Source organism: Lactuca saligna, chromosome 5 (assembly GCF_052625555.1).
Source record: "Lactuca saligna cultivar CGN05327 chromosome 5, ASM5262555v1, whole genome shotgun sequence".
In the NCBI taxonomy this organism is placed as follows: domain Eukaryota; kingdom Viridiplantae; phylum Streptophyta; class Magnoliopsida; order Asterales; family Asteraceae; genus Lactuca; species Lactuca saligna.
In genome coordinates, this window is record NC_136421.1 from 313,476,790 (window position 1) to 313,490,995 (window position 14,206).

The following is a 14,206-nucleotide window of genomic DNA, read 5'->3' on the forward strand; positions in this document are numbered from 1 at the left end:
TCAAAACCAAAAAGATAAATTTTCACTACTAGAAAAATAGCCTTTTACGACGTGCAATTAATGACGCACACTGATAGAGGGCACGCATTTATGTGTGCCCTAAAAATTAATGTTAGTTTTCGAAAATTTGAAGGATAGATAACACACATTTTTGCGTACCATAAAATTAGTGTCAGAAAAAAAAATACGGAGGGCACCTACAAAAAAATGTGCGCCGTGTCACTGTGTCGCTTTATATATTTTTTTTAAGGAAACACACGTTTTAGGGGGGGAAATAAAATCCAAAAAATTAACACCCCGCCTATTCATCCGAAAAATTCCACGCCTCTTCGAATTAGGGCCTTCGTCTTCATCCACATCTTCCTCAATTCCTTGATCCATCACCTCCACGAAAAACCTAAGTCTCGGTTCCAACAAGTTCTTACACTCTTAATTCGATCCTGAGCTGAGGATTTAGGGTTCTTACCTCCCAGTTATCAATTTGAGCCGATGATTTAGGGTTCCTAAATCCGACCCTAATTTTTTCTATCTCACTCTCGATTTTCCATCTCATCTCTCTCGCCTGGTTCAAAACACGTAAGGGGCAACGAGGAGTTGTTGTCTAAGATGTTACAGGTGGAGGTGCAGGAGAAGACGTAAGGGGAGATGGAGTTTAACTCGGGCGGCGACGGAGGTGCACGAAGCGGTGGAGCATAAGTTGTTTTACATTGATATCAAGGAGAACCACGCTGTCTTTACCTGAAGATTTCGGAGAAGACGTCGGCGACAAGGTCCACCATAATCGTACCTTTCAATGGAATCTCTTGGTTCTTTGATATCTTCAACTACTACGTCACTTCTGATGACCAAGATATTTCTAGAAAGGAACTTCAGCTTGATAGCCAGGCAATTTATTATATTACACATTACACATACTATACATACACTTTCATATTTATTACTCTGCAAAATGTGGATTGACTTTACTAGTTTCTTCAACAATTATCATAGATTTTTCTTTCAAATAACCTTCATATCTGTCCAATTACCTTTCTGATTAGGGTTCTTTCTTCAAGTGTTTTACTTTGACATTGGGGAAAACAGGAGGGGTCGGTTTCTCAAGGTACGCAGTTGTGTAATTATGGTTTCAGTATGCTTAAAAACGTGGAAGCTTGTAGGTTTTTCTGTTTGTGCCTGTATAATCATGTAGGGATCACTAGGGGTATATTTGTCTGAAAAAGATCCTATTTTGATGCCATCACAAGATTCACGGCTGTCTGTGGGTACTATTAGATGTGAGGCTGGGAGTAAAGTAGCTGCAGTTGAACAAATTCAAGAGACCCCTCTTGTGATCAAATCGACTTCTTGTGAGAATTTTTTTTTTAAATTTATTTAATCACCATTTTGTTATCATCTTGTTTTGTATTTGAAATTATTTTTTATTTAATGTAAATTAATTGTATTTATGAATGGTTAAATATGACAGCTGGTTCTGAGCAAAGGAAGGTGGGACCCAGTGAGCTTCTGGGAGTGGGGAAGAATGTGGTTTCAGAGTCATCTTCACGACCAGGATCATCTTCTCATGTCTCCTTTTCCATTTACAGGCCTTTATCAAATTATAATAATAGGATGCAACCTGTCATCTTTAATTTAATTTTTTAGTAGAGTTAGGAACTAACTTTGTTTTGTTTTTTTTTACTTGTAGATTGCTCCTGTTATTCATGAATGGATATATGATGCAATGTGCCATGATTTACTTGAAATGGAGGGAAATAAATATGTTCACGTGGTTAGTGTAGTGTACATTGTTTATTATTATAAAATCTTGTTAGTGAAATTTTTTATATTATTTTTGTATTATACGCCAAGTAATTATATTGCTTAGGTTCCAAGCAAAACAGGTGATGGTTATGAAAGGAAAGAGGTCCTTTTAGAGGATCATGATCTAGTATGGCTGGAGCTCCGACATTCCCATATAGCAGATGTATGTCTTTTTTAGATTTTTTTATTTATTTGGTTTTGGTTTTTAATAAAATATATAATTATATAGCTTTTGATCAATGGTTCATTGTCGGGCTAGTGAACGCTTGCATGACAAGATGACAAATTTTGTGTCTAGAAATAAAGCTGCTCAGATGCATGGCAGGTCTGTTTGTTTGTTTTTTCTAGTATGCATGAGACCAAATGACCATTTTATTCTTATGAGACTAAATGACCATGTAAATTGTTGTTGTATACATAAGGTCTGTTTTTTTTTCTTTCTAGAATGAATAAAGTGTCTGAATGAGACTAAATAACCATTTTACCCTTGTAATTCAACAAACATTCATAATTGTTTTTGTAGAGATGGTGGGGAGATGTCTACTCGTGACTTGCAAAAGATGGTTCAAGCATTGCCAATGAACAAATGGACAAACTATCCCTCCATGTTGATGTAAGTCACTAGGGTATTTGCTTGTTTGTTTTTTTAAATAAATAAATAAATAAATCCAGGGTTATGTTGATATAATGGTCAACTATGTCTGATACTAGTTTGACTGAAACAGCTTGCTGGAAAGATTAATGGTATTATCAGGGAGATGGGGCTTAGAGAAGTGGGGCAATTAGAGCAAGACCTTGTCTTTGGAGATGCAGGAACAAAAGATATCATTAAGTTTCTTAAAGAACAAGTGAGCAAACAGCAGGAATTAATAATTTATTATATGCATTCCAGATTTCATGTCCATAATTGTAATGTTGTATGCTGTTGCTTCATGCAGGATGCAACAGATGAACAAAAGATCCGATTATTAATGATATATGTAGCAACTCATACCGAGAAATTTGAGACTGATAAACTTGCAAAGATATTGGAGGTGAGGATCTTTTTTTTTTCTTACTATTACAGCATTGTATTTTTGTTATCAAGGCATTGTAGTTTGTAAAATATACCCAATAACATCATTTTTTAATATTCAGTTAGCAGATTTGCTTCCTGACGATATGAAGGCAATTTACAATATGAGATTTCTGGAGTCAGCACCAGATAGTATGAACAACTCAAACAGTGGCTTCCCACTAAAATTTGATAACAAGGTGTGATTATATTTGTTGATTATATCATAGCATCCTCTACTTTCATGTTTGACCATGTTTGACTAGTCAATCTGTTTCTCTTCAGAAGAGGCATGGTCTTAGAAAAGATCGTCCTGGTGAAGAAGCGGCGTGGCAGTTATCACGCTTTATCTATCTAGAATAAAAAAACCTTATCTATGGATCTAATCTAAAAGCTCAGGTTCAAGATAAAAATGGTATCCAAGCAGAACTTGAAGAAGAAATAAAATTTCCATAAGATTTGAATAATAATTTGAGTATACAATTGAGTAAAACTCAAGAATCAAATCTTAAGCTAGTTTCTATCCTCCAGGAACTGGACGAACAAATAGAAAAACAGAAATTGGAGATAAATATTCTTGAGGCATCAGAACAATCAGTAGTTGATGAAGACAATGTAGAAGAGCATACAGGGGTAGAAGTGTCAAGAATCACGACAAAAGACAACTTTAGACTTGAGCTTGAACTGCAGAAATTTCAAGAATCACAAGAAAAGTTGAAAATCCCATGAGAGGTATGATTATGAAACAGAGAAATTAACTTTTAACTTTTAAATATTAATCTTAATTCTTAATTCTTAATCTCTTAATTAAGGTTATTATCTAATTTTTTCAGCCGATGTGTCTTCACCCTGTTCATAATTATGCTATTATTGCATATGACCCTTCTGCCCTTGGAGCCACTGGTGCCTTAGTTGTACGAGCTGTTGTACTTCTTCCTTGTAGGCAAATTTACATAATCTTATTGGTGGCCATTTTTTCGATGAAAAATGATCGTAACACTTATGGAGAATTGTGTGTAAACCTGTATGAGTTCTGATCATAGCACTTATGGAGAGTACTGTTTATATATCTTTCACACCACACATCTCTCTGAACACAGTATAATCTATTTTTGTATCTTTTTTTTCCTGTCCTCCTAAATCTTGCACAATAAATCAAAAACCCTATCTTTATATTTTTAAAATTCAAATCTTTTGATTTCTTTTTCTTGAATATACAAGTCTGAATAGCATAGTAGCAGATTAGATGAATTCTTGCTGTTTTTCACTTAGCTACACTAGAGATGGAACAATCGATGCCCCTGCTCTACATGAGGTAATAATTAAAGCTCTTTCATGATTAATTTAATTATTTTTGCTGTATTTTTATGATTTTTATTTTTTGAAATTGAAATTGTAGGATGATATGGGTCTTGCTATGGGCATCCAAGGAACTGAAGTTGCAAAAGAAAGTAGTGATATCGTAATCTTGGAAGACAATTTCGCTTCCATTGTAAAGGTCTGATATCTTCTGTTTCTGGTCTTTATGTTGGTATAGAAAACGCTTCAAAAGTATTATTATTATTATTATTATTATTATTATTATTATTATTATTATTATTATTATTTGAGATTAATGTGTTTCTTTGGCATGCAAACATACAAAAATTTATTCAGTTCCAACTCACTGTAAATGTGGTTGCCCTTGTGATTAATGTTGTGGCAACTGTTTCTTTAGGGGATGTCCCCCTTAATGTAGTGCAAGTCTCTTTTTCTCTCAATCTTGTCAAAATATCAAAGATCAATAATAAAATGATAAAGGCAACTTACTTTGTATCATTGTACTTTGATTGAGATAAACCAAAGCAATTTAATATATGAATATTTCTTTTCTCGATAGTGTTGCTCATTTATTGGAGTCACGTGGAATGATCGATGAAGCTTTAGCAGTTGCTACATGTCCTGATTATAGATTTGAACTAGATATTCAGCTTGGTAAACTAGAGATTGTGAAGGTAAGCAAAAGATATTCCAATACTTGACTTTATGAATTATAATTAATAATAACATTTGTTTGTGTATATAGGATATAGTACTAGTAGCACAAAGTGAGTCGAAATGGAAGCAGTTGGGTGAATTAGCAATGTCTACTGGACTGGTATGTGTCATTTTCAATATATTTATTTTTGGTTTTAGATAAATAAATCTAAAATAATAATAATTTATAAAACATTGCACTTGGAAATGGCTAAATTGCAATGTAGCTACAAGACCATCTACTAAAGCAAGGTTGGCGTAAGAGTTGATGACGAGAACATTGTTCCAAGACCTTTAGTGAGTTATGATGATGTCCCTTAATAGCAATGTAGTATTAGCTTATATAGTTAGGGATGATTATTTGTATTTGACATGTTAGTGCAATGATTTATCTTTTTTATTTATTGTATTTTATTTTGTATTTTGTATGACATTAACTTTTGTGCAATGGATTGTATTTTTTGTAAATGGTATTTTATTTTCTATTATGATACATGAAATGCAAATTTAATTTGAAAATTAGTAAATCTATAAATAATTTTTTTTTAAAAAATAAAAATAAAAATTACGATACGCAAACAAGTTTGTCATCTTCATTTATGACATGACCTTTTTTGACAGCGACTTTTGTTGATACGCATTGCGTGTCATAAATGCGTGTCGCAAATGCGCGTCGTCTCTAGAGGACGCGCAAAAGCGCGTCGTCTCTCGTTATGACAGGGCCTTCCTTGACACGCATTTGCGCGTCGTCTGAGCGTTTTACGACGCGCAATGAGCGTCGTAAAAGGATGTTTTTCTAGTAGTGTTTTGGGCTTCATGGGCACTTCGTGGCGTATTCCGGGGGTTATAATCGATACCGGGGCTTTGGGAAATATTAAGATGAAGAAAATATGGAAAAGGGGTAAAATATGGCAAATTTCCAAATGCATCCGAGAAGGCTCGCAAACCCTCGATTTACAGGGAAGATCCGAGGTCGGCCGAGAGGAGGAGTCAGCAGCGAAGCAGCTCCATGGAAACGAGGGAGAGAGACACATGAAGGGGGAAGGGCGAATCAGCAGCGAAGGGCACGCGGCAGCTGCACAGGGCTCCAACGAGGCTCGGTTCAGACAGATGGCGTGCATGCAAGGGGTCGGGTGCGAGGCTCCGAAGTGCGACACAGGGTGAGGCACGTCGGACGCGCATTAGGCCAAAGATTTGGGCAAATCGGAAAATGACGCGTGTCGGACACGACGCGTGACCTCGCGAGGTGACGTGGCTGGCACTATTCATGCGAATTTTCTAGGAAATTGAACCAAAATCTTCCGAAATTCAGAACTTTCGCATACGGACTCCGTTTTTGATGTTCTTTATATGCAAGTGTATCTAAAATTATGTTCTACAACTTTCGTTTAGACTTCGTCTGGTAATTTTGACTTTATTTTTAATATTATTATTTTTAACAGACCGGGACAGGAAAATCCGTTAAAGATTCATAACTTCTTCATCCGACATCTGTTTTCGTCAGACTCTTTACCGTTGTACTACAAATGAAGAAACCTTCAATTCTCGTTTAGGATGTATCGGTCAAATATCGCTCGATCAAAAATTCGAGTTTTTAGCTGTCTACTACTAAGTTGAAACTTCGAAAAATCATAACTTGCTCATACGAAGTCAGATTTTGGCGTTCTTTTTTATCGAATTTCTCGGTTTAACGAATACAACGAATTTCATTTAGATCACTAAGGCTAAAAAGTAGTTTATCAAAAACTCACTTTTTACGTCATTCGGCGTCGTGTCGGTTTTATCGCGGATCTTCGGTTGGTCATAACTTCTTCGTTATAACTCGGATTTCGATGAGGTTTTCGCATACGTGTTTCTAACGAGATTATCTACAATTTTCAATAATAAAATTTTACTTATTTCAAATATTATATTTTCGCTATATTTCACTATTTGGCTTTTAATTGGAATCTCATAAGACTTCCAATATTTTATGAGTGATTTTAAACATAGTTTTACTTCATTTTTAGTAAAAACTATCTGTTAGAACTCAACATTCAAATTCACATAATATCTCATAATATTATTTACTTAAAACACGATTTCAAAACGTGTATTTTACACTATCATCGCATGAATACGCAGCCACAACATCACCTGGACTCCTAATTCATAATAAGGGTTAGACTATCATCGCATGAATACACAGCCACAACATCGCCTGGACTCGTAATTCATAATAAGGGTTAGACTATTATCGCATGAATACGCAACCACAACATCGCCTGGACTCGTAATTCATTACCTATTTATCATCACCTAATTATCATCACCATTATATCATCACCTATCTCTTATCACATTGATTCATCACACACCAACTATTTCATATACCCATGTTCTACCCAACATATTTGTAGATATAAATTACATATATAGTTTAAATCATATACAAACCTGTATAAAACATTCATCCAACATCCATCTCAAATAAACAAACAATATATAAACACATAACACGTATTTCATAGCAAATACTTAATATCTATGTGTTAGAAGAAAGTAACTACACACTCACACCAAACATATACTTAATACATTCAAACAATACTTGTATTAAAATCGTGTTTATGAAAGGGACTATACACCCACTTGATCTGAAGATGCTCGGACAGCACTATGGCTCTAAGAGTAGTACTTCTTCGGTGAAACTAGAAGATCTTCACACACCGGGCTTCTCGCAGGCAGAGCTTCGGCTCGGAAACTCTTTTCTTCTAGGGATCTTCGGGCTTTGGGAATTGCTTCGGGGATCGAGAATGATATCGGGGCTTCAGGATATTTCTTGCACGAAAATCGGGGCAAAACGGGAGAGAGAGAGAGAAGAGAAAATAAGCAAAGGATCGGTTGCCCTCGAATTCTATTTATAGGGTGAATTTTCTAGGTTCACCTAATATTCACCTCGTGAGCTACATATGCTCACCTCGTGAGCTCGATACGTCATTACGTTCGTCATGGCCACTTGCCCTGGAAGACGTCCATCATCTGTTCACCTCGTGAGCCACTAATGATCACCTCGTGAGCTAGGCTCACCTCGTGAACTACATATGTTCACCTCTTGAGCTCTAACACAGCCTTGGGGTTCACGCCCCGAACTTCAGAAATTCATAACTTTCGCATACGAGCTCCGTTTTCGACGTTCTTTATATCCACGCGTAGGTAAAACAAGATCTATAACTTTCATTTAGACTCTGTAGGCTAATTTTGACTTTATTTTTATTATATTATTTTTATATTATTTTTAGTAGGCCGGGACAGGAAAACTTCGTTATAAACTCATAACTCCTTCGTCTGACGTCCGTTTCCGTCTGTCTTTTTACCGTTGCATTACCATTGACGAGATCTTCGATTCTTGTTTAGATTGTTTCGGTAAAAACTGTTTGATCTCAAAGTTGAACTTCGGGCTACATACTGCTAAGCTGAAACTTAGAAAAATCATAACTTCCTCATACGAAGTCAGATTTGGACGTTCTTTTTATGTATGCTCTCGGTTTAACGTATTATACAACTTTCATTTAGATTTCTAAGGCCAAATATTGCTCTAACATAAATTCACTATTTACATCGTGCTGTGTCGTGCCGGTTTTGTCGCGAAACTTCGACAGGTCATAACTTTTTCGTTATAACTCGGATTTCAACGTTCTTTATATGTACGAAATCCTTGTAACATATACTACAAATTAGTTAAGATTATTCATTATAAATAATATTCTATCAAAAATTCATTTTTGACACTTAACGTCTCTAAAGTGACTAGCCCGGATTTATGGACGTTACAATGGCTTTCTTTGAAATCCATATAACGGGCTTCCAACCAGCACATCCAGACCATATGACCTTAGTATGCTAGATTTAAAGAGATCCATTGGGTTTACTTTCCCAAACATCAAAGGTCATAGATTAGCTTTATTTGGATACCTACACATATCTATATTTTTTTTGTTATTATTAAGTTCATGACTTTCTATGGAACCCGTGTAGCAAACTTTCAACCTAATCAGTCCCAAACAATTCAGCTTTAGGCGACTAGGTGTGGAACACCCCTCGGAGTTTACTTATTCGAATCCTAAAAGTCACAGATTAACTTATATATATATATATATATATATATATATATATATATATATATATATATATATATATATATATTGAGATCTAAGACAACCCATAATACTCTTAATTTATTTGCTAGACTTATTTCTTTATATTTTCGTCCTTGACTTTTCTATTGTGGGACATTTCACGGTCTACCTACCGTGAGAGACTTCTAAGACATTTTTCAAGGGACTAATGTTAACACGCAGGTATCCATAAGTATGTCCCCAAGCAGGGTATTTAAAAGGGAATAAGGGGAAAGGGATTTTTAGAGTGTTGGAAGGCTTTTGACATTTTGGATCCAATTGAGCACTTACTACTCATAAGACCAGTCATGTATCCTAATGGTTGACTCATACTTGTTGTTATGTTCCGGTGTTGAAAACCATTTTATTTTCTTTTTTGCACGAATAGTTGCGGAAATGTTTAGTGGATGATTCCGCAGTGGTTCCTTTGGAGGATATGCATATGGATGACCTCCTAGATTATATTGAGAGAACAATGGTGATCCTTGATCGGAAGACGAAAACCTTGAGGTACAAGGTTGTTGAGTTAGTGAAAGTTTAGTGTCAGCACCGCAAGAGTTTGGAGTGGACTTGGGAATTGTAAGATGAGATGAAAGAGCACTATCCAGAGTTATTTGGAGCAACAGACTTCGAGGACGATGTCGAATTCAAGTGGGGAGATTTGTAACACTCAATTATAGGTATAAAATTATTTTCAATTGTGTATGATATTTTTCTTTTGTAGGCCATGGATGGTGAAGCCTCACCACGGTGTGGCGATATGTTTCTATGATGGGAGGGCCCATTGTAAGAGTTAGGCGAGGCCTGTTATGCGAGTTAGATCGAGGCTCGTTATACTCAGTGGACAGGGCCCGTTATACGAGTTAGGGCGGTCCATTATAAGTTGATATGTGGTATGTGGTATTTGGGGGAAACTCACTAAGCTTTGTGCTTACGGTTTTCAGTTTATGTTTCAGGTACTTCTGGTGCAAAAGGGAAGAGCTCGAGGTGATTACAGTGCACACACGATATAGTTCCACATTTTCGTGATAACTCTGATCATTTGTGATGTTTTGATACATTTGATCCTTTTGAGATTTATATTTATGTTTTGGGATAATGTTTTATTAATTGAAAAATGAAAATTTTGGGTCTTCTTTTTGGGATATTTCAATGACTAGTTGGGTAATTTATAATCGAGGTATAATATATTTTGAGGCTAAGCCGGTAGCCTTGGTCACGATGTGGCGTTTAACCTTAAAATGTGTATATATTAGGATAGCCAAGCTGTATTATGAAGAATACAGTATATCATCGATGAAAACTATCACAAACCGATCCAGAATCGGTCTGCACACGCGGTTCATGAGGTCCATGAACGCGGCAGGAGCATTAGTGAGCCCAAACGACATCACCACGAACTCATAATGGCCATAACGCATCCGAAACGCGGTCTTCTGCACATCCCCCTCTCTGACCATCATCTGATGGTAACCTAAATGCAAATCGATCTTGGAGAACCAAGATGTTCCCTGTAACTGGTCAAAGAGATCATCAATCCTCGGGAGTGGGTAACGGTTCTTCACCGTTACCTTGTTCAGCTCCCGATAGTCTATACACATCCGATGCGACCCGTCCTTCTTCTCCACAAACAAAATCAGGGCTCTCCAGGGTGAACTGCTCGGCCTGATAAATCCCTTGTCTAGCAGCTCCTGCAACTGCGTAGACAACTCCTGCATCTCGGGAGGAGCCAACCGATACGGTTTCTTGGCTATCGGAGAAACATCAGGGACTAGGTCGATACTGAACTCTACCTGACACTTCGGAGGTATCCCAGGAATCCCCTCTAGGAACACATCTGCGTAGTCTCGTACCACTGGAACCTCGCTCACCGTCGCCCTACCCGCGTCCCGGGTATTCATAACATACGCGACATATCTCGCGCAACCCTGATCAAGGTAGCGCCTAGCTCTTGCTGCTGAACATACTGTGGGTCCACGCTGTGGCCTGTCGCTGTGGATCACCAACTCTCCCCCACTTGGGGTCCTGATCCGCACCAGCTGCTGTGCGCAACCAATCCATGCCTATGATCACCTTGTTCCCACGCAACGAAATGGGAACCAAGTCCACCAAAAAGCGCTCATCCAACAACCTTAGAACACAATCCCTGAACACTGCTGATGCTCGCACCGATCGATCATCGGCAATCTCTACCTCTAGAGGGTAATCCAACATGCCCGAAGACTCAGAAAACTTCTTGCTAAGCGCAAGAGATACAAACGATCGGGTGGCACCCAAGTCAAACAACACCTGAACTGGGATACTGTTCACATGGAACGATCCTAATGCATATACACAGAGCACACATCAATATCATAACATCATATAAATAAAATAGAGGAAAAGAACCATACCCATCACCACATCGGGTGCGGCGCGTGCCTCTTCGGTAGCCAGCTGAAACGCCCGGCTCCTCACCACTAGAGCCTCTGCCTTGCCTTGTCGGCCATCAGTGATCCGCAGGGTCGCTGGAGCTGGCACTTTTACTGGCATCGATGTTGCTGTCAACTGGGGGCAACTGGCCTTCTTGTGGCCCCTCTGGTTGCAATGGAAACATAGCAACTCAAACATATGTATCACAGGCGCAGGGGCGGTACAATCCCTATTGAAGTGCCCTGACTTGCCGCACTTATAGCAGCCTGACGATCCCAACTTACGCGCTCCCTCATGCGCCTTGTCGCATTTCCTGCAGCGGCCCCGCCCCTTTTGGCCTTTCAGCCCCGCATCTAGTCCCTTGGGCTTCTTCCCCGAAGCCCCCATAACATGACCCTCTTTCGCATTCCTCTTCCAGATGTGCTCCAGATCTATCTCCCTCTCCCTTGCCCTGGCAATCATAGAGTCCAGGATAGGGCAAGCTGAAAAACTAACATGCTCCCGAATATCAGCTCGTAACATGTCATGATAGCGGGTCCTCCTCATATCCTCATCACCCGCGTACTGGTGCACCAACAACGCCCTCTCCCGGAACTTGGCGGTGATCTCTGCCACAGTCTCCGTCATCTTCCTCATATCTAAAAACTCCCTGGTCAGCTGCTAAAGCTCGACAGCTGGTGCAAACTCTGCCCTGAACCTGGTCACAAAGTTTGAACAGGTCATAGCCTCGACAGTCGAGGCTCCCAACGAGTCACCAACGGACTCCCACCAATCCCTAGCTCGATCCCTCAAACATCCTGCTGCAAATCTCACCTTCGACCCCTCAGGGCAGAAGCTAGTCAACTGTGCAGACTCAATGTCTACAATCCATCGCCTGGCAGCTATGGGGTCCTTCACCCCGTGAAAATCCGGCGCACCACTGCCCTTAAAGTCCTTAAAGGACAGTGAGCGAGATCCCAACTGGCCAGTTTCCATGTCGCTCCTGAATGCCCGAAGGCGATCCTCCATCAGCTCAACTATCCCTTCCTTGATCGACTCGAAGATAATGGGGGTCGACTCAAGGATGCCCCTGGTGATCTCTGACGTGATGAAATCGCGTAGCCCCTCATCCACCGGCTCGGAACCTGATCCCGAACCCGATCCCTCTCCTGAACTGCCAACTGCTGGTCTAGGGCGTAATACCCCCATTCTGAAACACAACATAATAAACGTCAGGAACACTGATATATTTCGAGGAATCACTACTACCACAAGTTTCCTGATCTCATCTCAGCTTTCCTTGATTCGAGTACGGATCCTCTACTTCCAGTAGTACGGGCCCATACTACCTTCCACATCTATCCGTACTTTCCTCAAGTACTGCCTTGACTCCACCAAGTCACTATTACTGCTAATAATCTCTGCTACTCCCATCCTAGGCTTTCCCTAGGGAATTCTCTGACTATACCCGATCCAGTCCTCAACTGCTGAAAGCTTCCTTGTGATGCCAATTAGCCATCACCTGAATACCATCACATGCGGCGAGGCTCAGATAATCCTTCAAGTAAAAGGCACGCCCCTACAACGGTTAGACTCAGACAAGAGCTGCGCAATAGGGCCAAGTCTAGCACTATGAGATTATTCAACCCTGTTCGCATGTGACGTGACACATTCACCTAATGGCTAACTCCCATCACTTAGAGTCCCACAAAGCACAAAACAAGCAGCATTCAGACATAGGAGACTACTCAAGCAATTCTATCCTCATAATGGGGAAACTGTACTAGCATACAATGCTAAGCTCATGTTACCAGGCATAACCTAAACAGGCTATCCTACTGCTGTCTACTCAATCCTAGCATTCAATTTTCATATATTGAAGCACATAAAGCAGGCACATAAGGCATCACTCCTAGATCCTTAGTCCTATTCTAGCATGCTGTTCTACTGAAACTGATAGACATACATAAACTTGTATGGGTACATTGGGGAATACTTACTTGAGCTCGGTCGGTCGCGCACATCACACACTTTGTTCCTTCTTAAAACTCTTTACTTAACCTTTTAGAAAACATTTTTCTTTTTCAAAGTCTTTTAATCCCTTGATTTGAGTTCAGACACCCCTGAAGGTGTGTCCGAATCCCTCAAACCAGGGCTCTGATACCAACTTGTAACATCCCAAAAATTATGGGCCAAAAATTTCATTTTTAATTAAGTGGTTTGCAAAACGTTTGTAACAAAATATCATTCGACCATATCATTTAATAAAACATGCCTCGCGTTTGTAAACCATAACGTAAATCATAATAATATCAGAGTACAAATCCCAGAATGTCTCATAGTGCGGAAAAACAAGAGCGTGTGTGTGATATGTCACTACCGCACTAGCTCCTTCCCCTTGGCTGAAGAGGTACCTGAAACAACAACTAAAAACTGTAAGCACGAAGCTTAGTAAGTTCCCCCATCGTACCGCATACCAAATAACCACATAACATACAAATATTGTCAAACATATCTGGGTACCCGACCTACCCCTTCGGTCCTCTCGACCGAATACTGACTAGCATATATGGGTGCTGGTCTCCCATTCGGTCCTCTCAACCGGATACTGACTAGCATATATGGGTGTTGGTCTCCCCTTCGGTCCTTTCGACCGGATACTAACTAGCATATCTGGGTGCTGCTCTCCCCTTCGGTCATCTCGACCGGATACTGACTAGCATATCTGGGTGCTGGTATCCCCTTCAGTCCTTTCGACCAGATGCTGGGGACTATTTCACCACATAAC

The 14,206-nt window shown here is 39.4% G+C and overlaps 1 protein-coding gene across 2 annotated transcripts; it reads left to right on the forward strand.

The window, feature by feature from the left end:
* Positions 1 to 1,045: 1,045 nt before the first annotated feature.
* On the forward strand, positions 1,046 to 3,864 carry LOC144998671 (protein transport Sec1a-like). Of its 2 annotated transcripts, XM_078958401.1 has the most exons (11): positions 1,046 to 1,346; positions 1,466 to 1,768; positions 1,865 to 1,963; positions 2,060 to 2,125; positions 2,324 to 2,413; positions 2,526 to 2,648; positions 2,739 to 2,834; positions 2,938 to 3,054; positions 3,140 to 3,269; positions 3,386 to 3,586; positions 3,688 to 3,864. In XM_078958401.1, exons 5-9 carry the CDS (start codon positions 2,387 to 2,389, stop codon positions 3,215 to 3,217), a joined length of 441 nt encoding a protein of 146 aa, XP_078814527.1. In that variant the 5' UTR covers positions 1,046 to 1,346; positions 1,466 to 1,768; positions 1,865 to 1,963; positions 2,060 to 2,125; positions 2,324 to 2,386; the 3' UTR covers positions 3,218 to 3,269; positions 3,386 to 3,586; positions 3,688 to 3,864. The 2 variants fall into 2 exon arrangements, with proteins under 2 accessions (XP_078814527.1, XP_078814529.1); XM_078958403.1 differs by lacking the exons at positions 1,046 to 1,346; positions 1,466 to 1,768; positions 1,865 to 1,963 and having other exon boundaries at positions 2,043 to 2,125.
* The last annotated feature ends 10,342 nt before the right edge of the window (positions 3,865 to 14,206 follow it).